The 25,909-nt window shown below is 44.0% G+C and overlaps 1 protein-coding gene across 2 annotated transcripts in view; it reads left to right on the top strand.

The window, feature by feature from the left end:
- The first annotated feature begins 301 nt into the window (after positions 1 to 301).
- Positions 302 to 25,909, top strand: part of PTPRE (protein tyrosine phosphatase receptor type E) — a 38,509-nt gene continuing 12,901 nt past the window's right edge. The window contains exons 1-12 of one of the 2 annotated variants that reach the window (XM_074159145.1): positions 302 to 405; positions 9,330 to 9,432; positions 9,709 to 9,782; positions 11,901 to 12,037; positions 16,672 to 16,762; positions 17,289 to 17,365; positions 17,483 to 17,519; positions 18,316 to 18,413; positions 19,868 to 19,987; positions 21,478 to 21,638; positions 24,772 to 24,907; positions 25,295 to 25,444. In XM_074159145.1, the coding sequence (XP_074015246.1) occupies positions 303 to 405; positions 9,330 to 9,432; positions 9,709 to 9,782; positions 11,901 to 12,037; positions 16,672 to 16,762; positions 17,289 to 17,365; positions 17,483 to 17,519; positions 18,316 to 18,413; positions 19,868 to 19,987; positions 21,478 to 21,638; positions 24,772 to 24,907; positions 25,295 to 25,444 (1,287 nt within the window). In that variant the 5' untranslated portion in view covers position 302. Of the gene's footprint in view, positions 406 to 9,329; positions 9,433 to 9,708; positions 9,783 to 11,900; positions 12,038 to 16,671; positions 16,763 to 17,288; positions 17,366 to 17,482; positions 17,520 to 18,315; positions 18,414 to 19,867; positions 19,988 to 21,459; positions 21,639 to 24,771; positions 24,908 to 25,294; positions 25,445 to 25,909 lie in introns of those variants that run through there. The other variant, XM_074159146.1, reaches the window with a different exon arrangement.

Consider the following 25,909-nt stretch of genomic DNA (forward strand, 5'->3'; position numbering starts at 1 on the left):
GTTTTACTGACGTAGAGTAGTTTTTCTGGCCTGATTTCTGTCGTTGTCTATGAACGATGGCTGAGCGTTCCCGTCCCGTTCTTGGATGAATTCTTGGTGGGTGCAACTGGTATCTTCCTTTTCATCAAAACTGAAAGTTTAAATGATAAGGCAATGGGAGAGTATAAAATAAGATTTAAAACCTACGTCGTCTACAGTAAACGTTTTATTTTCTTTTAGTTTTGTTCTGACGTGAGGATGAAACGTAGCAGTAGCTTGACCTGAAAATTTACCTTTTGCTTTCATTTTCCTTCAGGTCCAGGATGGAACATTCCTGCTCGCTCCTGCTGCTCTGTGTTAGTTTTCTGTTTGCACAAGCTTTACCGCCCAATGGAACCGAACTACCAAAACCAACAGCAACAACAAGTAAGGACATCCCTTGAATTGCGGGGATGGGAGTGGGTGTGGAAGGGGACTTCGGGTGAGGTCCCCCTGGTGACATAGTCCTGGATATTTTTCCAGGACTTTGACCCCACTAATGAGCTTCTAATCATGCCACATGACTTCTGTATTTGGTCTCCATATGACTGGTGCTGTGACCTTTACTTTCTCTTTCCCATGTATGGGAAACACGGGGTGTGTTTCCCGTGTATGGGAGAGGTGGAGAAGCACAGGATATCTCCTCCTGCCTGGGCTGCCAGCTCTCCACGCCCCAGGAGCTGTCATGGTGGATCACCAATGTGATGGAACCTGGACACAGATAATAAGAAATAAAGCAATTACCAATTAGACAACAGGAGGGACATACGTAAACATCATGAGGAGCTACAGTCTTTATATGTGTTCCATGTTTTCTAATGATATGAGCTGTCTAAGGCAAGAATTGAGGAGATGGACAGTAGTGCAGAGGTTCTGCACAAGATTAGGTCAGGTGAAAAATGGAAAAGCCTTTTTCAAAGACCTGAGAGCACAGTCTTCTACTCACCAGTTTATCACAGCATCTTTTATTCATTGTCATTTCTATTTTTGGAATTTGTTCTTCTTGCTTCAAGCCCTCCTACAGCTGCGTCCTAACGTGTTACAGTCCTGGTGCGGGGCTTGTCCGAGTGAAGTAAGGGTTTGGGGGTTTTTTGGTTTGGTTTTTTTTTGTTTTGTTTTGTTTTGTTTTTTAAGATATTGATTCTACCGTTATGTGATGGGATGATATATTTTACTTGCACATTGTCCTTATCCTCCATAATCTAGCTAGCTATCTTCGGAATCCCCGTGCGTGGTGTTTGTCCGGCAGTGGTTCCCTGTCCAGGTGATGGCAGTGCATGATGCCGTGCTCACGTCAGAGGGGGTTTTCCAAAGTGAAAGCTGCTCCCTCCACTTGTTTGAAGGGAAATAAAGCTGCTGATGTTCCATATAAACAGTGGGGTGAAGTCTGGATAAGTTTTCAGGTGACTGTTAGTGACACCCAGTCTTTATAGGAGGGTGTTTTTGTGGGTTGGTTGGTCTTTAATCTGCCTGTGAGCTTTACTTCTGTATGGAAGGAGAGCCAAGCAAGAATCAAATGCCAGCCATGCCCGATGGCCACTTTGATCGGTTTGGTCTTCAGTTGTAGGAATTTAGGTGTTAAGTGTTTGCTTTTACCAAAAAAAGAAAAGGGGAAGGGATGGATCTAGAGTGACCTGGACAGGCTTGAAATGTGAGCCCGTGCCAACCTCAGCAAGTTCAACAAGGCCAAGTGCAAGGTCCTGCACCTGGGTCAGGGCAATCCCAAGCACAAATCCAGGCTGGGTGGAGAATGGATGGAGAGCAGCCCTGAGGAGAAAGACTTTGGGGGTGTTGGTGGATGAGAAGCTCAACATGAGCCAGCAACGTGCACTGGCAGCCCAGAAAGCCAACTGCATCCTGGGCTGCATCAGAAGAAGAGTGGAGGGGAGATTTAGATGAGATCTCAGGAAGAAATTCTTTGCTGTGAGGCTGGTGAGACCCTGGCCCAGGTTGCCCAGAGAAGCTGTGGCTGCCCCATCCCTGGAGAGGGGTTCAGGGTCAGGTTGGATGGGGCTTGGAGCACCCTGCTCTGGTGGGAGGTGTCCCTGCCCAGGGCAGGGGGTTGGAACTTGATGATCTTTACAGTCCCTTCCAGCCCAAACCATTCTGTGATTCTGTGAACATCAGAGGCTGGAGATGAGGTGCAGGTGAGAACTGCTCTGTCTGGGCACAAACAGACCAGGGTTAGAGGAGCACGGGTTCTACCATTAGTAATGACAACCTTAGTGTTGTTTTGCTTAGGCCTTTCAAAATAAATGAATTGCTAATATAAATAAAAAATTAACTAAGTAAAAAATTACTAATAAATGGCGCTGCTGAAATATTGTCAAGTAGTTTCCAGTGCCATGCTCCTTTTCTGGCACCTGGAGCAGGGGAAGAACAAGTTACTACTCTTGGTCTGAATATGTAAGAATATGGGAATTGGGAAAGGGAAGCAGCTTGTTTGTTGTATCACTTCCCAGAATTTTAATAGAATTAGTAAAAAGGGAGTTTCTCCATAGATGCTGTTTGCCTTCAAAGCTTAATTCAAAATTTTGTTGAATTTAAGTAAGGTAATATGGATAAGAGTAATCTTAACATCTGTCACTTAATTAAATCTTAATTTCAGTGATATGATTTAGAAATTATTATTATGACTAAACTGTTTTTTCCTAAATATCAAAGCCTTTATTACTTTGCAGTGAGAAACAAGGAAGAGTTTTGTCTGATAGACAAGTACATGCACACTGAAACAGTACTGCTATATAGAAAGTTCCAAGATAATAGGATTATCAAATACATTTCATAGTCATTGAACTAATACAGTATTTCTTAATACAAAAATAAAGGTTTTTGATTGAAATATCAAGAAAACTCCTTTTAAAAGAGTATGAAAAGAACTGAAGGATACTAAAAAAAACCAGCTTTCCTTTTGCATGCTAATTGGATGAATGATCCAAAAAGATAAGATGCTTTTGATTCTGAGAGGAATATTTATAATTTGCTGCATGTCATTATTTTAGCTGACTTGATTTTTAAAAGATTTGCTGAATTAATGTGTTGGGTTTATTCTTATTTTAAACGTGGACACCTAGTCTGTATGGCTCATTTTTTCAGCACTACTGCCATTTTGCTTCCTACAAGAGTACCGTGAAGTTGCTACCATGAAACCTCCCTTTCATTAAAATCAGAATATTCTGGGCTTTATTGCGCTGCCATTTACTGGAGAAATTGCCCTGCCATTTACTCAGTGTTCAGCTGTATTAAATAAATATAAACTAGTATTTATTTATTTGGATTTGCATAAATAAATGTATAGTTCAAGTAGATAAAACTTTATGCTTATCAAGTATGTGTCATGGACTATTTATACGTGATAGCATTCCAATAAGTCCTGGTTACTCAAATATTAATTAGTTACCCAGTATTAATTATAGTCAGGATTCTTTTACTTCCTCTTGTATTTTTACTTGTTACGTAGTTTAAATGTGAAAGCAGCCTGGAGTTGCAGTAGTAAAGCTTTTAAGTCCTTTCCAAATATTTAAATTTCTTTAGTGTTTACTCCATGAATATTTCATGGGTTTCATGCTCTTCTTTACAATTTCTTTCCGCTGCCGATGTATTAATGTGCGGAGGTAATGAATTCATCAGATGAGTGGGAGGTTGAGAGGAGGCAAACGGTGCAGCTTTTGATGCCCTACTTCTTGCTGGTTTAAACTTTCGAGAAGTTAGCGGGTGTCTTTGAAGATAACCGGAGCAATGTATAGGAAGAATGCAGTCTTGCTGCACAACAGCCAGAACGGGACCTGGAGTTGGGGATTTTCAGGCTGGACTCATGGTGCTTCTTTCACGCAGAAAGTGAGGCGTCGTCAGAAAATTGAGTTTTGAGGAAGGAGGCTCCTTTTACTTAGTATTTAAAAGTCAAAGGGATGCTTTCCTGGTAGATGCGCAATTTCAAGAAGTAGTTTGAAAAGCAGAACTTCAGAAATAGGTGGTTTTGGATCGGGAGTTGGACTAGATGACCTTTAATGGTCCCTTCCAACCCAGACCATCCTGTGAGTGCGTGGCAGGGGGGGCTGTGCTGGGTGCGGCGTTCGGCTCTGGGATGCCAAACGCAGGCGCGATTCTTGCGTTTGCTGCTGCTTTCCGTCTTGTGTGGTGCAGGCTGTGGGCACTGGTATGTCTTCCCTGCCTGTCTTTTTCCCTGTATTTCTTTGCCTGCCCTTCATTTCTTCTTTATTTAATTGGGGTTCATTTTTCATATGTACTGAACACATCCCCTGATTATCAGCTGCGTATCTGCTTCCTCTCCGCAGTCGAGGCACAGTGAAGCACAGTGATTTTTCTGCAGCGTTGGGGTTTTCTCTTCCAAAACCAGCATGAGAGAGCTTAGTCTGGACTTTGATATCCCTGTTGTCATGGGTGGACTTCTCCTGCCCAGTCATCACAGCACAAGTTCAGCGGGACCTCAAGGGGACAGGGTGGCTCAATGAAAACTGAGAAAAGAGGAGAGTTCTCTCCTTTTTATTGAGTTAACTTGGACGTTTCCAGTGTATAGAAAGCACACACTGATGTGTAAGAGGCTTAATTATAATAAATCAATTGCTGTTAAATCTGAACAGAAAGTTGAGTGAACACAAGTTAAGCACTTGCAAAAGTTTTTCCAACAACAAAAAATAATTTAAATACTCTCCTACTCACCCAATCCAGAAATTTCAAAAATGTTTATGTCCACAAAAAGTACTAAGAACTAACATAGAATCATAGAATGGTTTGGATTGGAAGGGACCTTAAAGATCATCCAGTTTCAACCCCCTGGGCAGGGACACCTCCCACCAGCCCAGGTTGCTCCAAGCCCCCTCCAACCTGGCCTTGAACCCCTCCAGGGATGGGGCAGCCACAGCTTCTCTGGGCAACCTGGGCCAGGCTCTCACCACCCTCACAGCAAAGAATTTCTTCCTGGGATCTCATCTCAATCTCCCCTCTTTCAGTGTCAAACCCTTCCCCCTCCTCCTATGGCTCCCCTCCCTGATCCAGAGTCCCTCCCCAGCTTTCCTGGCGCCCCTTTAGGTAGGTGACAAAACAACTCTATTAAACTTTGACCAGGATTCTGTTCATAATCATACATTTCATAAGGTGGCACTAGTTAAGATTGCGTGTGCTGTGTTTGCCGTGTGGTGGATACGGTCTGTGTCAGGATGTTGTGACAGCCGCTCTTTGTGTAAAATAAATGTGGGAGGAGGTCGGGGTCCTTTGCAGGGCTGTGTGTCTGAAACAACAGTTCTGACCCAAACCAGAGGCACGTGTCGCTGCCCCAAAGCCTCTGTGGTCAGATTTGGCTGAGCACTCTTCAGAGGACGCTTGTGTGTCTGCTGAAGGGAAAGCAGAGGTGAAGGATATACCCTGAAAAAAACCCCACTTGAAATCTAACCCAAATAACGGGTGAGAGCAGCTTAGTTTTAGTATTGGAGGGTTAAGTTCTCTGTTTTTTAAAAACAAGTTCAGACCTGTGAATAAATGGAGCCTGCTGTTGTGGGATCTCTCCCGTGCTCAGGTGACCAATCTCTCGTCTGTTCTTTGTCAGTCGCCAGAATAATTTCAGGTCCCTGACTTGCTCCCTAGGGCAAACCACGCACCTTGCCTTGTTAGTTTGCTTTTGTGGAGAGAGAAAAAAGTGTTTTAATCCCACTTCTATTCACGGGCTGCTTTACTGTTCAGGTCCTACTTGCAAAGGAACTGATCTGGGGATGAAGAAAATCAAAGTTGGGGAAGAGAGTGTGGAGGGATGATCGCGGGGCAGTTACTGATGTGCATATGCTGCTGTTTGTTCCCTTTTTTTTTTTTTTTTTTTTTTTTTCTTGTGGGTGGTTTTGTTTTTGACACATACGGAAACTGGAACACTAAAGGAAGTGGTGATGGGCTGCCAGCAAGAGCCGTTCCGACGGCAGGGCCAGCGGGACTGGGAAGGGAGCTGGGAAGAACCCGTGAGTCAGCCTCGGTGGGTGGCAGGGGAAGCACGAGGGGTTGCCACCATCCTCCTGGCGGTAATCCTCCTCTCTTGACAAGATGACAGTCACTGGTTCATTGTATTTCTGGAAAAAAAAAAAACAAAACCCTCAGGATGATCTTTTTTTGTGTGTGGCTGCGAACAGAAAGCCCTGTGGGTTTGGACCACAGCTCTCTTTGTGTTGGAGCAGTGGAAAATATTCCCTGGCAGTGGCTGCAGCAGAGATGCGATGTAGAGGACATCTGCCTCTTCTGCGTGAGTTTACTCTTATGTTTCCGCTGTCAATTTTTGAATTAGCACTGATTAAAAAAATACTTCAGGCCTGTCTTTCAGTCTCCCCTTAAAATCCCACTTCATATATAGGCAGTTTTGTTGGCCAAGGATCTTTGAGCCTCTGAGTCCACAGTGGCCTCAGCCCGGTTATAACTTTTGCTTACAATTTTTAGGCTGCCTTGATTAAATTATCAATGCAGATATTGAAGAAAATACAGGTAATAAGTGAAACTGTTTAAAACCACACCGTGCCTTACGCACGGGCTCTGCAGAGGTGAAGCCACTGCAAGGCTTTGAAAACAGATGTGCCCGTGTACAAGGAAGAAGGGACTGTTTGTGGGTTTTGACCTAATTTCCTTGTGAAATGGTAGGAGGAGAGGTGAGATCTTGATGCAGAGAATTGCACCAGTCGCTGCTGGGTTTGCTTGTCCTTAACTAAAGAACTGTAGACAGTCATCTGGCAGGAGGTTGAACTTCTCTTCTGGGCTGGATTGAGGCTTTCTGTGGTTGTCCGGGAATCATTTTTCCAAAGACGCTCCAAAACCATCAGTTCTTCAGAAGAGACAGGGGATTTTGTATTGTGTAATGAACTGAGGGAAATTTTAATTCCCTCATGACTCAAACTTGTTGTTTTCCTCCCCTGGTGTCACGGGTCTCGACACGGAGCCGATGGTGAGAACTAACGCAAAACCCCTGAATCCTGGAGGATTCCGAGATACTCAGCCTGAAACTTGTAAACTTCAAAAGTGGGGTAAAGTGGCTCCTTTTTGCTTGTGAGGGGCAAAAATAGACATGTGTGTTTGTTTGTTTCTTTGTCACAGCTTGGTTTCTGTACAGAGTGCGGTATTTCTAGATACCACACAGGAATTGTGAAGCTGTTTCTGGTGACGCACGTTCATCCAAACACTCCTTCCAATAGTGATTTTGTGAAACCCTGTGGAGTGATGGTTTCTGATCACAATTTTATCATGCCTGGCGCTTTTATCTTTATATACCACTTAAATGTCAAGTTTCAGGCATTTTATTGCCTTCCCTTTCTTTGTACTATTATGTTGCCTTGAGATACCTTTTTTCCTTGTATGCCCCTGGTGCACATAGGCCTCGAAAGGAAGTTTTTCCTGTGCCCTAACACCCTTTTTGAGCACCCAGAGAGTTTCCAGCTGCTCACAAGACACAAACCAACCCTCAAACACGAGCTCTTTTCTCTAACAGTGCAGGTGTTCTGTACTCCTCTGTATTTACTGTAATCTTGTGCTTTGGTGATATTTTATGTCGAGGCTTGTGGCAAGATCTCGTCAACAAGCCCTTGCTGCAAGCAAGCAAAAAAAGAAAGAGTTGAGGGAAGTGTGAAGGCAAGAGGTGTTGGGAGAATTACTGCTGCTGTTCTCAAAGACTGCCGTAGGAATGGTTAAAAGTGTGTAAATGTAGTTTCAAAAGAAAAAAAAAAAAACAAAACCCAAACCATCAGCCACAAAAATTGCCTTAGTTTTGTAAGAGGGTACATTGGTATTCTCAGAGCCCCTTCCAGTCCCTAAAGGGGCTCCAGGAGAGATGGGGGGGACTCTTCAGGGGGGACTCTTCATCAGGGAGGGAAGCCATAGGATGAAGGGTAATGGTTTTAAACTGAAAGAGGGGAGATTGAGATGAGATCTGGGGAAGGAATTGTTTCCTGTGAGGGTGGTGAGAGCCTGGCCCAGGTTGCCCAGAGAAGCTGTGGCTGCCCCATCCCTGGAGGGGTTCAAGGCCAGGTTGGAGGGGGCTTGGAGCAACCTGGGCTGGTGGGAGGTGTCCCTGCCCAGGGCTGGGGGGTGGAACTAGATGGTCTTTAAAGTCTCTTCCAACCCAAACCGTTCTATGATTCTAAGACTTATTAAAAAGTGCAAAGGAAGGAGGCTGAGGAAGGCTGGTGTGACTATGGAGAAGCTGGGGGATCTGGACCCCCACGGGACCATCCCAGTAGATGCCCCTAAGGGTGGGCTCCTGCCTCAGGTGGCTCCTTTGGCTGCAACTGGGGAAAGATTGGCCTTTTTCGGTATTTTATGGTATGGGCAGTAAATCCCAGGTGTGAAGGCCTCGTCCTTCCCACTTCAGGAGGTCTCTTCCACCACTGTTCCGCTAACCTGGATTTATTTGGCTGGTTGGAAAGAGGAACATGTGCAGGGCTGTGTTTTGTTTGCTGAAGGCTAAGGCTGAGAGTTTTGCTTCCTTAAATAAAACATTGTTGGGTTTTTAATGATTTTAGTGTTACATATTGAATTGTTCAGTCAAATTAAAAGGCTACAGAAGCATCATGGAACTGAAACGTAGAGAGTCACATACATAAAACCACCACTAACAGAAGGATGAGACTTGCAGATTATACCAGATATAACAAAGATTTTTTTTTTTTTTTTTAATTTCCATTCTGAGTATTTGTTAAAAGTCTCATCATTCCTACTTGTTCTTATATATAAAGTAACATATATTATATATAATATAAGCCACAGAAGACACTGCAGTTTGCCCTGTCCCCTCCTGGCTCCGTCATGCTCAGCGTGTGCTTTGCAGCCTCGTGCAGTCAGCAGCAGTGTTTCGGGCTGGTAAATGAGATGTGTTTAAGACTTATTGTATCTCTGGAGTCAATAAAATCTCTAAAAAGGGCTTTCTTGGGTGGTTTCTGTCTCTCTGGCTGAGAAGCAGCTGATGCGCTCGAGGGTACTGCAGCAAACCTTTTCAATGGGCTTTGAATTTACCTTAATACCTTGTACCCATTAAACTCACTTTAACTCCAAGTAAATTCTTTGCTTCACCAGTCATGCCAAAAAATACCCTTGGTGTTCTCAGCAGCAGGTAGGGGGTTTTTTTTGTGCTTTTGGAGAGGAGGGAAGAGGAAGAAAAATGAAAAAAATTTGAAGTTTCAATTTCAGCTTTGCATATAATTCAATAATTTGTGATGCTTTTAGTAAGTACGAGCAGATTATTGCATAGAAGCACAGATTTTTGATACCCCAGGTGCAGTTTCTGCACGGGATTAGGGAACTGTTTTCTATAATTTTTCACGTTCAACCCACAGACTCTACAGAGGAGAACAATTTGCACAAGGACCTGCTGACTTCCATGCTGATTCTGCTCCTGGTCTTCATCATTTTCATTCTGTTGGCAGGCTATTTTTTCAGGTAGGTGTGGGGCGGGGGGGAGCCCTTACGCGCAGAACTAGCTGGGTCTTGTTTCGATATGATCTAACGAGGAAATGAAAGGCGTTAACTTACGGGGAGGCAGGAGCCTCCATCACAGTGTCGGAGGAGGGTGCCGTGGCGGCGGCGGCTCTCGCCGCGAAGATGAACAGAAAGAGTTTCTCCAGAATTACATGGTTGGTAGAGGCTGGCTTGGGGAAAAAATACACATTACCTTCCAGCGTAGCTCCTCGGAGTAACCCGATGTGTGTCTTTCAGGTTCAGAAGACATAGGAAAGCTGTTGTGAACTCCGGGGACAAAAAGATGCCAAATGGGATCTTAGAAGAGCAAGGTATGGAGAGATTTGCTTTCCTTCCCTTCTCAGCCTGAGTCTTGTTTCTGTAGGCACACACTTGTTGGCTAATTAAGAATTCAGCTATGTTTATTTTTTATTTATAATATAAGTTATAGGATTGTTATCAAAGAGAACATAGTTTTTAAAAGGAGGTCCATATGTAAGTATGGGTATATAAAATCTTAAGTTTCAGTTGTTGCTTTTAAACAGTTTTTCACTTTAAGTTGCGATACAGCAAATGTTTCTTTGTAAATGTTTCTCGTGCTCCCTATAGCTGTTTTATTAGGAATGGCAGCTGAGAGCTGGGCTTGTGGCACTGTGGTCTTTGTATTTAGAGAAAGTATTGCAATATTTCTTCCTAAAAGGGGAAACAAAGGTCCTTAACTCTTCGTGAAATTATGGGCCAGTTCCTGAACCTAAAACAAAACCAGCAAGGGGCTGAGACGGGGCAGTGTTGAAAGCCACCGGCAGTAAAATAAAACACTCTCAGGAGTCAAAAACATTTTCCGCCGGGTTTATTTCTGCTGGGTGGGTTGCTCTGTGGGGCCAATTCAAACCTAGCAGATGTGGAGGGACTCGGTTCTTTTCTTGCTTATAAATTATTTTAACCGTAACAGAGAGGAAAAACCTAACGATAAAAAGAATTACATCTTTGTGCTGGTCCCACGTGGCTACGTAGGAACTGAAGAGTGAGTTAGCGAACGCGGCGGCAGTCAGAGAGAAAACCAAACCTCTAAACAGACCCGTCACCTTCCTGTTGGGTCGGGGCTTGAGCGCAGGATCCCCGGGGAGCGTGGTTTGGAGATCCCCACGGTGGCCCGGTGCAGGGTAGTGCCCTTGGGCCCTGAAGGGTTAATGCAGCCACCAGTGAGTTTTTCATTTTCAAGTGGAAATCGCCCCGTAGGGAAGTGGTCTGCCTTTCTGGTTGTCTTCAGTTGTAAATAAAACTTGTCTTCACCAAGTAGCGGGCTTAATTATAGAATCACAGAATGGTTTGGGTTGGAAGAGACTTTAAAGACCATCTAGTTCAACCCCTCTGCCCTGGGCAGGGACACCTCCCACCAGACCAGGTTTCTCAAAGGCCCCTCCAACCTGGCCTTGAACCCCTCCAGGGATGGGGCAGCCACAGCTTCTCTGGGCAACCTGGGCCAGGCTCTCACCACCCTCACAGGAAACAATTTCTTCCCCAGATCTCATCTCAATCTCCCCTCTTTCAGTTTAAAACCATTACCCTTCATCCTATGGCTCCCCTCCCTGATGAAGAGTCCCCCCCATCTCTCCTGAAGCCCCTTTAGGGACTGGAAGGGGCTCTGAGGTCTTCACAGAGCCTTCTCTTCTCCAGGCTGACCCCCCCCAACTCTCTCAGCCTGTCCTGGCAGCAGAGGGGCTCCAGCCCTCCCAGCATCTTGGTGATCCCCTCTGCTTCTTCCCACCCTTCTGCCAGGCAGCCCGTGGGGATGCTTGTTTCCATTCCCAGATGGCCAGATGGTTCTTGAAGTGCCAAGAAGGCAATGGTGAAGGTTTCCTGGAGCTTTATGTCCCTAATGCTGGCCAAGGTCTAGGTGGTAAGAAGTGCCCACAGCAGTACCCGTACCAAACCATTGCATGATGGCGCTTGGTCTGGTGCTGGGGTGATCGGGGCAATGGAGAGCAATCTTGGTGCAGAGTTTCTGTTGTCTCCCAAGGTAAAGATTTTTTTTTTATTATTATTATTATTATTTCCCCTTGGCAAGTGAAATAATCTAGCAGCATCTCTTTGGTGACGGATGCTAAAAGCTGTCCCTGTGGTCCCTGCCCTGCGGTACGCTCTTTATCAGCAGAAGGAACCTTCTCCTTTTCTAAATAAAATGTGGTCACACTTTAATCCGGTGCAAATACAGACATCATTTTTAACCATAGTGGTTCTACTTGAATTTATTATGTTCCCAAAGCAACTACTTGGCCTGTGGTTTTGGTTTTTTTATTTTATTTAAATAGGCTTTATCACCGATTGAAGTGTCATGTGGGAAGTATGTTTTGGCATCTTCCAGCAGAACAATTAATTTGTAGTTGGAAATAACTTGTTATCTGCTGCTCTGGACATGTGTTTAACACCTACTCTCCTTGCACTGACAGAACAGCAACGGGTGATGCTGCTCAGCAGGTCTCCCTCGGGCCCAAAGAAGTATTTCCCTATTCCAGTGGAAAACCTCGAAGAGGAGATACGGATGCGATCGGCGGATGAAGGGAAGCTGTTCCGGGAGGAGTTTAATGTAAGGTCTCCCACGTGGAGTGGATGGCTGCGTGGTGAAAAGCAGGGGGCAAACTTTTCCAATTCTTTAATAATTTCCAATTCTTTAATAATTTCCAATTCTTTAATAATTTCCAATTCTTTAATAATTTCCAATTCTTTAATAATTTCCAATTCTTTAATAATTTCCAATTCTTTAATAATTTCCAATTCTTTAATAATTTCCAATTCTTTAATAATTTCCAATTCTTTAATTTTAAAAATATTTGCTGTGTGATGCTGGTGTCTCAGCACTTGTGCAATCGTACGCGCTGTCGCGTGTGGTACCCCTTTATCAGGGCAAAATCTGGAACATTAACTGCTTTATGATATGGTGATGCCAAATTGATAACATATAAACTGTTTGAGGCTTGCTAACGTTTACAGAAGGTCTTTAGTGTTTGCCTGAAAGCTGGAGGAGAGAAAAATCGAATATGAATATCTTTAGCATTGACTTTCTTGGTGGTGGAGGTTTTTTTGGGAGTCTGAGAGTCTCCCCTCTCTGGGGAGTACTTAGAGGAGACGACACGGTGTGGCCTTTTATGTTGCCCTGGTGAGGTTTCATTTTATTATTTTTTTTTGGTAATTTGACCTTTTGTGCTTTGCAGTCATCCCATCCCTTCCCTTTTCTCAGCGCCCTGTGCCCTCTGCCCGTACGTTCCTATGAAGTATCTCCACTTTAAGGGTTTTTCTTTAAAGTGCTGCCTCGATCAGAAAGGAGGTTTTATTTTCTGCCCATAAGCCGAGCTTCAGTCACGTGTGGTCGTACAGACGGGTCGTAACCGGAGTCTGTGGCGAGCTCTTGCAAAGAAAGGAAGAGCTGTCTATGGGAGAGACCCGGTGCGCTGGGTCTGCCCTCGCACGTCTGCGTTCCGGGCCTTTTCCATACTTTCATTATTTCTTCTCGCTTCCCTTAACGGCAGAAGCAGGAACTTAAATGTCAAATACAGAGTTGTCAAAGCCGATGCACACATTGATTAGACAGTCTGTTAAGTCACCTTCTTAATTGGTAGCGTATTTATATCTGCAGTTTGTTTGATGGTATATTTAAAACACATAATTTCTTTGCCTTACCGGAGGGGGAGCATGGTGGAGATATTTATCAAAGTCGACAAAATGCATGTGAAAACAAATCTGACGAGATGTGCGCTTGTGAATTTTGACTCTCCTGATTAATTTGTTCCATGGTTAGAAATGAAACAAGCCATCTATTTTTATTTTGAAAACCTGCTTTGCTCGGATCATTTCCTTCACCGAGCTGTGAGCGTGAGAGTTTCTGTCTGCACAAAAGTCTGAAAACTGGGGTCTGGTCCCCAAAAGTGAGCGGTCTGAGCAGTGATGGGGGGTGATGGTACAGAAAGTCGTGGGGTTTTATTTCCCTGCTGTATCTCCTGTGGCTGCTTGTGTGGATGTACGAGCTGTTTGTTCAAGCCTGGGAGGGTGAGAGACAGCTGAAAATCAGAGTGATGGATATTGTAGCAGGAAAGCTGATAAATAGCAGTCTGTTACTGCAGCACTGGAAGGAAAGGGGTGGAGAAATCGGGACCCTTCAGCACCAAGACACCTGTGTGACAACCTCACCTTCAGAGCAGCATCAGCTCCATCCTCCCATCACCTGTATCCACGCCTCGAAGCTGTAGCTGCCAAATCCTGCAGGTTTTTGGGATGGGTCCAAAGCTGTTGGATTTCAGCAACCTGGTCTAGTGGGAGGTGTCCCTGCCCAGGGCAGGGGGGTTTCAACAAGATGGTCTTTAAGGTCCCTTCCAACCCAAACCATTCCAAGATCCTGTGGATGGGAGCTCCGTGGTGGAGCTCGACTGCACCCAGGGCTGGGGATTCTCAGCTGATGGGCACCTCTGCCCGCTGCAGTGTTGGCTTTGCACGGCCTGGTCTGACGTGTCAGGGGTTGGGCATCTCCGGGAACGCAGATACAGGGTCTCCATTGTGAATTTGAAACAGATTTAGGCCAAAAGTGGTGAGTCTTGTGAGCCAGCGGTGCTCAAGCACATGCACCAGCCAAAGAATCACAGAATGGTTTTGGGCTGGAAGGGACCTTAAAGCTCATCTGGTTCCAGCCCCTGCCATAGAGGGTTAGAAGTCAGGCCCCATTTCATTTTTCTGGTGAAAATTAAAACAAACCAAGTGCTGACAGATGAAGACATGCAGCGGACAGAAAGGATTTTTGAGGACAGTTCTTATAGATTTATGTGCCTGATGGTGTTCTTCAATACTTTTGATTTTATCCTTAAAGCCTAAATTACCCTAAAGAAGTACCTTGCGCTTGTTGCACTTGTACATTAACCAAAATAGCAGAGGCTCCTTCTATTCTCAGTTGCTGCTTTTTTTTTATTATTTGATTTCTTTGTGAGCACAGAGAACTAGGAAGCATGTGTTCTTTCTTCACAGGAAAAAAAGAAAAAAAATTAAAAAACATTAATGTATTCCTTTCTGTGTGGTCCCTCCAAATAAGCCTTACCTCTATTTATCATCTGTAACACAAGATGACCTGGATGCTTGAACTTCATGATGGCTTGCTTATTGCCCCGATTTTTCAGAGTAAAGTTTGAAAACCTTCCTGTAAGAATTTGCTTTTGAAATTTTGACTTTTTAAAAATTTAATTTCGATATTTTAATTTTCACTTGATTAAGGTGTCCCTAAAGTTCATTCAGTGGGGAAAAAAAGGAGAAAATGTGCTCATGCGGGGGTAGGTTGACCCCCTCGGAAGCATCAGAGAGATGTTGGGATCCCTGCGAGGTGGGGGCAGAGAAGGCTGCAGTGGCAGCCGATGACCCAGCACCACCAAGACTCATGGGCTCCTCGTGATTCAGGGGGTGCTGGAGAGGACGTGATGAAGCGCATCCTCGATGAATCACATCCTCCTCTGAAAATGGGTGGGAGCAGCGAAACGGGCTGCGTCCTTGCACCCGGGTCCAAAACCCGCTTCAGTCAGGGCAGCGGGACATTAGGAGGTTTCCAGGGAGATGTCGGAGCCTTGCAGGAGTAAGGAGCAGAGGACGGAGAGGTTATTTTGCCAGAGATAATTACTTTTCATGCGCCGTCCGCAGGAAGACACAGAACTTGTGTGACACTTTATTGGGAATTTGTTGCCTGACTTTTGAAGTTTGAAGGAGCCGTGTTTGTAGTGCTAATTATTTCTTTTTATGCAAAACATAAATTAAGTTTGTGTGTTTTCCAAATTGTAAATGTATTTTAATCAGCAAAAAGAGTCCTCATTCAAATAAGGAATTAAAGGTCTTCATTAAATAAGGAATTAAGCAGTTTGTTCTCCAACTCTTAAGCAGCTTCTTCAACTTTTTTTTTAATTTTCTCTCCTTTCTTTTACTTACATTCACAAGTTTAAGTGAGATTAAAAAAAACCCAAACAAACAACAAACAAACCCACAGATGCACGTTGCTGTTTCTTCTGGGGTGGAGGAGAAGTCCTCCCCGCACCCCCAGCTTTTACCCGATGTCACCCTGACAACACGGATTGCTGCTTTTAAGGGGAAATTCCAAGCCCTGCTCTCTGCCAGGAGAGTGGGGATAGCTGCTTTCAGCTGTACAGTCGGTTACCGTTTTTTTCCCTTCCCCTACGTGATTCAGACGGGGCTGTGGGAGGTGGGAGAAGGTGGTTGGGCCTTCCCAAACCGCTGGGATTTTACCTCAGTAGGATCCAACCTGCTGACACCGGGTTTTTAAGGAGTTCAATACAAGAAACTGGATGAAACTCAGTTCTTGTTTATGGAATTTGCAGTGCGGGGGCAGCTAAAAGCGCAGGGCAGGAGCCTTGAGTTGTGTCCCTTGATGGATGATGCCTTTGCCGACTGATCTCTTGCCCCGGGCTCTCAGCCACAGCCCAAGCTCGGTGGTGGTGGTATCTCAGCAGCTTCTACCACGGCGGTGGAGGGGCTCCACATCAAGCACCTCCTTGTTTTCATCTTCACCCTCTTTGTTTCTTCTTCATTCGATTGCTCTGCAAGACTTTTTTTTTTTTTTTTTTTTTTAAGCTTGACTAAATTTATCTGCAGTCTTAGATCTTGCTGATTACTCCCAGAATTTGCCTTGCGCTCGTACAGCGCCTTTCATCGTAAAAGAATTGGGATTTATTTATTTTCTTCCTCCCTTTCCGCCAGCACCGGGCCCTCACCTGTGGATCTCGGCAAGACATTTGATATTTAACATTCTTAGCCACCAGCCTATTAACAATCGAACTCTATTTATGTTATTGAACCAACTGTTATTGCTAAAAGTAGCTGTCGGGAGCGGCGCATCCACACGGCTGGGTCACGGCGCCGTGAATCACCGCAGCAGATGGCAGCTTGAAGCAGCGGCTCAGAGTTTAACAATCTCCCAAATAACTGTGATCTCTGGTGGAAAAATTACTTTATTTCTTCCAAAAGTGCTGAACTCGTGTTCTGCAGTGAAATCTGCCAGGACGTGGTTTCCTGTTATAGAGCGATGAAAGTTACTGCAGGGAAAAAAAAAATAAAATATGTTTAATTCTGTTGGATGCAATATGTATAAACGCAGATTTTCCCTCAGCCCTGCACAGTCAAGAGTTAGCTGCTTTCTAACACATTGACTTGTGTATCTTTTTCTTTTTGGTTTTTTTTCAGTCATTAACAACTGGATATGTGCAGGGAACATTTGAAATGGCCAATAAGGAAGAAAACAGGGAGAAAAACAGATATCCTAACATCCTGCCATGTAAGACTTTACCTTTTCTTTTAAATCAGATAATTAACTCTGGCACTGAGCGTGCTGATAACGGTGTTCATTTGCTGAAAATACTCAAGTAATATAATTTCACTGCTCACAAATGATTTTCACATGTTGTATGTGCAAAACCTGTCTGTTCTGTGGCACGTCTCTAGTACTGACCATCTCCTCTTTGGTTTTTCTGTAGAAGTTATTGGGTGCTGCTCTATAAAGCCTTCACTCTCACGGGGTTCTATCAAATTACGCTATGTTGAGTGGATATTTTAGTGTCTCGGGATAGTTTTAGGCAGTCAAATGTGGCAGAGTTTGGGTTTCCAGTATTGTAGAGCCTGCGGTCCCAGTGACTTCAGGGTGTGGGAGCAAAGTAAGAGCTTTTGCAGAGAAGGTTTTGTGATGGGAACTCAGAGCAGGAGAGAGCTGGTTTGGGAAGTGTGTGCTTAGCCTGGCTTGCAAGGAAGTAACATATTTCAGAGTGATTAACATGCAAATGTGCTTACAATGTGTTTTCTTCCAGATGATCATTCCAGAGTGATTTTAACCCAAATCGATGGTGTCCCACCTTCAGACTACATTAATGCGTCGTATATAGATGTAAGTTCACAGTTGGCCACTGTTGGCCAAACTGCAAACTTTGAGTTAAATAAGTATTTTTTGGCTAGTGTATGTTGGCATTTCATCTTTTAACTGCTACGATACTTGTTTCCATAGGGTTATAAAGAAAAGAATAAATTCATAGCAGCACAAGGTAATTTTGTTCTCATTTCTCTATCCTGTACATCTGATGGCCACACGTATTTAATTATAGATGTGCTTTAAAGGTTATTTTCAGCTGCAGACGGTGGCCAAACGCGAGGGGGATTTAGAGGTTACGGTTTAAATGAAATTAAAGTGAGCTTGAGGTAACTCACTGCCTTTAGACCTGCAGATAGTGCTCTGAGTGAAGAGTCGTGCCTTCCTCCCATACCTCCACTTTGCTTTTTTTTTTTAATCTATTTACTGGGGGGTTGAAAAATGTCTCCTGATAATACAGTCTTTCTAAGTGATTTTGATACAGAAATTAGTATTGTTTTCAAACAAATTCATAAATTTCACATGAATTCTTATGATGTATTTAGTCAAAAATTTGGGGAACTTTTGTCACTGCACTCCCAGCTGCAAAGCAATAGCTGCCCCTGCCCTTCAGAAATGCCCCTGTCCTGCCCAGCACGATGAGCAGCTCCCCCACAGCAGTTCATGGTGGGCACGGGTGATGTTGGACCTCGGCGTGGGGGAGAGCTGCAAAGTGGAAATCCCAAAGGATGCTCCTGCCGTAGCCCGCTTAAAAGAGATGGAGGTATCTGCTAGAAATGTAGATTGGAATACATGTGATTGTGTAAAAGAAAATTTGATTATTTTTTTTTTTAAAGAAATATGTGGTATATTCAAACCCTGAGCAGTGTGGAGTAAGCACAGACCTGGGTGGGCACCTCGTGCACGGGGGACGGGGGTTTTCACGCCTGTCTCCATCATCCCTCTTGAGCAAAGCTGTGTGCTGTCTGCAGGGCCCAAGCAAGAAACAGTTAATGATTTCTGGAGGATGATATGGGAGCAGAAGTCGGCCGTTATCGTCATGTTAACCAACCTGAAAGAAAGAAAAGAGGTAAAGAGCTTTCAGTTTGCTCTGGGATGTCTCTGCGAGAACGTGCTCCAAAAAGCAGTGGTGGCTGCTTAGCCTCTGGCCAGTCCCCTCTCTGACCACTTCCTTCAACAGTCCCTCTTAGTGCATCTGAGCTTCTGCTCATGAATGTACTTTTAATTTCCAAAATACAAAGCTGTACATGTAGATCTCAAGGAAAAAAATTCCAATAGCTTATTTTGTCCTGCGTAGCCAAGGGCAAATTTCTGCGACATTGGTTTTGTCGCAGCGTAAAGCTGCCCTTGTGGGTGGGTTTGGTTAGAGATGGAGATAAAAACTTAATTCATTTTTTGGTTAGGTTTCAAAATTCGTTACATGCAGGTAACAATTAAAAATCCAACACCTCTTTCTCGTGAAGGGTGATGCTGGTCCTTCCTGTCCCCCTGTTCCTCCTCGTACGCCTCTCACTCCTCCTGTTGTGCGAGACTTTCTGTGCGTACTGGCTGAATGCTGAGATGCACACAACAAGCGTGAAGCATTTATCTTTATTCCCATTAAAACATTAAGGAAATGGAGCATCAGAAACATAAAAGATGCTTTTTAAATGTTTTCTTTTCCCCTGGGGGACAGTTTGCCACACTGAAGGTGCTACATCCTTATTTGAAATAAATATAAAGTCCTCAAAAACTTATGCCTGGGAAAAAAACCCTTGTTTCCCTGGTGGTTGCGGGATCGAGGAGGAGGCAGAAGCCACCCAGTGCTGGAGAGATGGGGGTTTTTGCCCCCTCAAGGGTGACGCATCCTGCCAATGGGGAAATATGAGGACAAGCAGCAAGAGATGGCTTTGGGAAAGAGACGAGGACACACTTGTGAGATGCGATGTGCTGTATTGCTGTGTGAAAGTTGGCCTTTGCACCTATTTTTGTGCGTTTTTTTCCAATAACGAGATGATAATTGAGATACTGTCAGCTCACCCAGGTATGAGGGCGGACATTCCTTGTCTGCCTCTTCATGGGGGTATTTCTGCTTTATCTGCCTGCAATTGTGGTATTGCTTGATGAGGCTCAAACAGCAAAGGTGGTCCATGAGAAGCTCAAACTATTAAATCTGGATGTTCTTGATGACTCAAATGAGGACTGCCTCGCATTTCTCACTGACTGCACCTAGAGCTTAAAAATAAAAGGTCAAGACATCGCAGTCCCCACAGTTAGGCACCCCCTAATTAAAAAACCCTCAAAACTAAAGCTGTTTAGGTCTGGCTAGGTTAAAAAAAAAAAAAAAAAAAACAACTTCAAAGCTATTCTCATCTTCTCTGCATAAATTTAAGCATCAATAGCACAAGCAAAGTGTTAAAGCTGTGTTGTGCCAGATGAGAAACTCCGCATACTCATACGCATACTTATGTACACTGTTTTCAAATAACCTCATTTTTTTGTGAGTGACTGACAAGGAAAGCAGAAAACTGTATGTTTGTACAGGAAAAATGTCATCAGTATTGGCCTGACCAAGGGTGCTGGACTTACGGAAACATCCGGGTGTCGGTGGAAGATTGCATAGTTCTGGTGGACTATACCATCCGCAAGTTCTGCGTCCAGTCGGTGAGTAACGATAATGCTCCGGCTGAGTCTTACTTTTAATTTTTAAAGCAAATTGTCACAATGTCAAATATTTTGCTTAAAAGAAATTTGGGGAAATTAGTTAAACATATTTATAAATAGAGAAAGATATTGCCCGGGCAGGGGAGACGCTCTGCAGGTCAGCAACACGCAGCGTCCGCTACAGGTCAATGGATCACAAGAGGTTCTGCTCCCTTTCTTCTTGCCTGTAGCCCAGGGCCACAGAAAGTCATTCCTTGTGACTGTCGGGGAGGGAGCACAGCAGCAGCATCTTGACCTTTTTTGGGACAAATGAGTGAATTTGGATACGTTGGGGATTTGGATTAGTCTGTGATTATTAGCTGGCCAATGTCAGCCAGCGTTACAGTTTGATTTCTGTTGTATCCTTGGTCTCTGGCATGAGTTAAAGCATCAGATCACAAGGGAGATGGTGGGGATGGCTTTGATTTTCTCCACAGTCTGAGCAAATTGCTAGAGATCCTTGCCCCCTAAAGGGAGGGCTGCTGTGTGTGTGGTGTGATGGCCAATTCCGATTGAAGACTGAAGACACGGGCTGGTGACAAATGGTGATACGGGGTGGTGATATGGGCTGTGTAGAACTACACGGAGAGCTGAGAACCCCTCAAAATATGGGTGGCTTTGTTCAGCATTAGCTACAGATCCTGAACGGTGAAGTGGTCTCTGCTGATTGAGCATGCAGATCACTTTGGTACGACACGCGGTGGCTGATAAGGCATCGCTGATAAAAATGCTCAGAGAAGCTGTGCTCAGAAAGCAGGATGGGAGAGGAGGAAGGGTACAGAGATGTACGTGCTGCAGCTAAGAAGAAGGGCTGGAATGGACCCGTCTGCCTTTCAGTCATTGATCTCTGCTGAGCATGTGCTTGTAAGGCTTGGTTATCCACCGATGGAGACAAGGCAACCTTACAAAGCCACTTGGCTTTCTCCAGTTGAAAGAAATGGCCTTGACCCTGGCTAACAGACAAAGCTTGGGAGATAAATACACTTTCTAACCTCAAGGATAGGTTGTGGTTAGCGAAGGCAGGTGAAACGATGCTGAGCACTGCGGTCCTTGCTTCTGTAGTATCTTCTAGATGGTCTGAAAGGTGATGCGGGTCCTGAATCTTTAGACTGAGTTTTGTGAGTTTCACCTGAGGCTGCTAAAAGAGTGTCATGAGGATTTTATAAGTGAAAAAGGACTTAGGATTGGATCCATTATTAACATAAACTGTGAGTCTTATTCTTTGCAGCCCTATCCTGGGATTATTCCAGTTTTCTCTGCAAAGATGCATTTTAATAATATGTAGTCATTTTATTCTGTGTTCTTATTTTACGTACACTGTAAACTTCTTATCCTTGAGTCAGGCTCTCAGTGTTGCAGGAATTAAAGTCATAAATAACCAGAGCAGTTTGTTTATAAATCTCTGCATGAAAAATGAGATGTCAAACTTGGAGTCTGTGTGTTCCCTGCAGCTTCATGACGGTTGTAAAGCTCCAAGGCTCGTTACGCAGCTTCACTTCACCAGCTGGCCAGATTTCGGGGTGCCTTTCACACCTATTGGGATGCTGAAATTCCTGAAAAAAGTCAAAACGCTGAATCCTGCCCATGCTGGACCCATTGTGGTTCACTGTAGGTATGTATGTGCTCTTCAAGCCATTCTCTTAGCTTCACCTGGAGTTACGGCTACAATATCAAAGCTAAATGTTAATTTTCTGCTCATAGGCTACGAAGTTTGTGTGTGTATTGATGTGTGTGTGTGTATAGATACACATACATTATATATTTATATATATAAAATGCTAAGCTTTTTGAGATCCCAGGGTAAAAACAATTTGAAAAGATCTGTCTCTGCTGTCACTTTAATACTCAAACACAAGTTGTTGTTTTGGTTTGGTTTTCATCCCTGAGTGATATTCCAGTGTTTGGTATAAATATGTTCTTTGTCAGAAAAACAGGCTCGTAATACAAATCTATGACCTTTGCCACTAAATGCTCCTCTGAGAATTCAGCCCCCACTTCTCCCACAATAAAATTGCAGTTTGCTATGTAAATTATCCATTAAATGCCTAGAAAGTTTTGAATAAAGACTTGCATTTAAGAGTCTTAAATGCTGCAATTTAAAGAATGTCCTGCATGCCAATACAGAACATATCCCCACTCATTCGGTCACACACACCCCAACTTCCTGCCATTAAAGGCTTGCGCTAAACTGTTTGAAATCTTACAATAATGAGAGCACAAACAAACTCCAAATCGGTTTTAAAAGAATAATTGTGATCTCTATAGCAACCGCAAGCTCAGAACCAAGCAAGAAGTGTCTTTTCAGGAGCAATTATCATAGCGAGGATAGAATAAAATGAAAAGAATTGCAGCTTTGTCTTTCTGGGTCTTGTGTTTAAGGAAATGGTTGTAGATTCATGTATTTGTTTCTTTTTTCTCTTGCTTGTGTCAGACACCTAGAAATATTCTCCAAGAGTCCTTGAAGTGTGTACTGTTGAAAAAGAGCGTGTTTGTCCTGACCAAGCCAGCCTTTTTGTCCCTTCGTTTCCATCCAGACCTTGCCTTGCTTAGGATTCATCTTCCCTCCCAGGTGTCATACATAAGAGGCTTAAAGAAAAGCATTACACAGAAAAAGCAGATTTTAGTGGTCTCACGTAGCCTTTCTTTTGAGAAACCCACAATATTTTTATAGCCCTTTGCCATATGTTCTGTGGAGACTCGTACTGCGCCTGAGCTTCATTTTGCACTGGCAGGAAATTCTGTGCTTAGTTTAATCAGCAGAAGTAGAGACATATTAAAGGAAAATATAAGCTATCTTAACAAAAATCTGCAGAGATTTAAATATAATGGTCCTACGGAAGAGAGTAACACCGTTAGGTGTCCACGCTGGGGCCAAGAGCAGTACTTCAGCCTGCATTAGAATTAAAGGATGAGAGAGGTGACACTTAATTTCCGCTGCAGTTCAGGATATGACACTACTGAATTGTTGAAAAAAGGAAAGGGAAACTCATCGATAGTGAGTAACCGTCCACTTTTAGTGAGCTTTTATAAAATTATCACTCAGTCATTCTCAGCAAAAACTGCTCAGTCATAATCTTTTGGAAGTTAATAAAAGGCTAATTTAGCTTTTGGAAGTAAAGAATTGTAGATAAAAGAGGAGGGCAATTTCTGCCATTTATTTTTTTTCCCAGAAGTTTTCAGAAATATGTTTTCTCAGTGAGCAGAGAGCTCTGTTGAGGAACGGCTGAGTAAGGGATACCCCAGAGGAGGTTAAGGATGGATAAAATCAGAGAACTTCCAAAGCAAATGTCAGGGTTGGTGACATTATCAGCTTTAGCAGGAATGTACCAGGATGGAGTTAGTGCTGATCTGAAGTAGGGTGTAACCGTGGGGCAAGGGGAGGGAACAAGGATGTGTAAAAAGGGCTCGTGTCTGCAAAGGGAAGAGAAGTCAGGAAGCAGGGGACAGGCTGAGCACAGGGCTCAGTGGGTAAAAGCTCACAGGATGGAGCAATGAAGGACAAGTGTGAACCGGTGATGAGCAGCCCACGCTCAGAGGTGGCTTCCAGGACGTGTCAGGAAGAGGAGAATCTCTGTAAGCCAAGGGTCAGGACAGTAGGACCTCGAGGTGGACTCGTCCACAGTGGCAAAAGTCAAACATGAATGAAAGGAAGCGAGAGGGCAGGGCACCTTGGCCACCGTGGGGTGGAAGCTGAGGTGGTGGCCCACAATCAATGGTTGCAGAGTGGTCAAGGGACCAGCAGCTGGGAGCACTGGACCAGGATGTGGCTGGGTGAGGAGAGAGGGGAGCCTGCTAAACGGATGACTGAACCCAAAGAAATTTGGAGGCAGAAGGTTATAGTGGGCTTGGTCACTGTGAAGAAGTTGTGGGACATTTTGACGGAAGGCTGTGGTGCTCCATCGGTCTGCTGGTCTCCATCATCCCTCTGGACTAGGAGGGCTCGGGGGCTTTGGTTTCACGTGGCGTGGTGTTTGCTGTTGAAAGTGTGTGTACACATGAACTAAATCATATTACACATGCCATAATTTTTTTTCCTGGTGTTATTTAAAGCCTGATGTTCCCTGGCTGAAAATTGTTGTGTATCTTTGGGCACATTGGGATGGGGGGGAGAGATTTTTGTGCTGTTCCAGAAGGTGTTTGTGGACACGATGGCAGTTGCTGTTCAAAGCAAGCTAACAGAAGGTTAAAGGAGAGCTATTAATGCCTAGCACAGGATGCCATGCCCTTTTCCTCTGAGAGGAAGAGCTGAAAGTCGCTGGAGTTGAGTAATTTATAATGATCGTGCTCCCTCTCGTGGCTGTTAATGGGTACTAAAAAAATAAATAAGTATTTGGGGATGGCAGTGTTGGGAAGTGAAGAATGTGTAACAAGTAACTATTATGTAATTGGCATGTGACAGCAACCATGCAGAAAGGAGCTAAAATTTAAGAAAAAAATATTTAAAATTTCATCTGAGACGGAATTATTATAGCTGGCCAAGCACAATTTTTTTCCAAAGGTGTCTTCTAGTAGGATTTTGCTCTCATCGTTTCTGAGCTGTTAAGAGGTGACTTTTCGTGTTTAAAGACTTTGTCCGCATTTTGCTCCTACCATTGCTAAAATAAAACATGAAATTTGGGGGTTCACAGTGAGTATTTCCGTCCAGTATAAAGAGCATAGACTCGACCCATGTCGTTGCTGTAGCGATTCCTGCAGACTTGATAATTCCATAGAGTGTTTTGTTTGTTTGTTGTTTCCTTTTCCAGCGCTGGTGTGGGTCGCACAGGCACGTTTATCGTCATCGATGCCATAATAGACATGATGCACGCGGAGCAGAAAGTGGATGTTTTTGAGTTCGTTTCAAGAATCCGTAATCAGCGTCCGCAGATGGTTCAGACTGATGTAAGTGGACTTCAATCGGTTGAAATTACGACTTTTTGCGCTTCAAGAAGAATATGCTTCTGTATTTCCACTCTGATATGCATCCCAGTGTGTCCTGTTCTGGATAACTGGAAGATGAACAAAGCCCAGTAGAAGGATGGGGTTGGGGAAGAAGATAGAAGCTGTGAAGACCACTGTAAGGCACGTTATCTTTAGGTATCACGTCCAGGTTTCCCCATGCACGAGACCAGTGGAATTCTAGAGAATGTGAGTGATATAACAGGAAAACTCTGATTTAGTCTAAGGTGTATTTTGATAATTAGTAGATTCTAGACCACATGAGCTGATGGAAGTGCCAGAATTCATAGTTTCATTTCCTATGGTTATCCACCTCTTTGTTCCTTCCAGATGCAATACTCCTTCATTTATCAAGCCTTACTTGAATACTACCTCTATGGTGACACGGAGCTAGATGTGTCATCCTTAGAAAAACATCTACAAACATCACACAACGCGGCGCCAAACCTTGTCAAAATAGGGCTGGAAGAAGAATTTAAAGTAAGTATGAAAGGCCTTTGCCGTAGGATTTCTATGTGTGGACACACTGATCCAAAAAGACAACTTCAAAAGCAGGAAGAGCGTAACCTTAAAAGAAAAGGTCCATCAAAACGGAACGACTTGTTTTATTTTGTGCTTGCCTGAATGGGTCCCGTGGAGCTGGTGAATGGGGCCTTGCTCAACATCCTGTTCTGCAAATGCTCTTTCAAAGCTACGTCATCATCTTACAGACCTTTTCCTATAGGCTTTCTGTTTGTTTATAAAAGAAAAACGGAATTATTCTTTTGGTCTGGTACTGGATGCCAGATCAGATAAGGCTGGAGGAGGGCGCTGGGTTACGTGAACCTAATTTGCATCTCAATGGGATTATTAACTCCATCCTGGCCCACAGCAGAGAGACTCGCAGGGAACATCCACATCTTGTGCTGAATATCCAGACCTGTCAGGGAAAAACAAGAAAAGTCT

This window comes from Numenius arquata, chromosome 15, assembly GCF_964106895.1.
Source record: "Numenius arquata chromosome 15, bNumArq3.hap1.1, whole genome shotgun sequence".
Lineage (NCBI taxonomy): Eukaryota > Metazoa > Chordata > Aves > Charadriiformes > Scolopacidae > Numenius > Numenius arquata.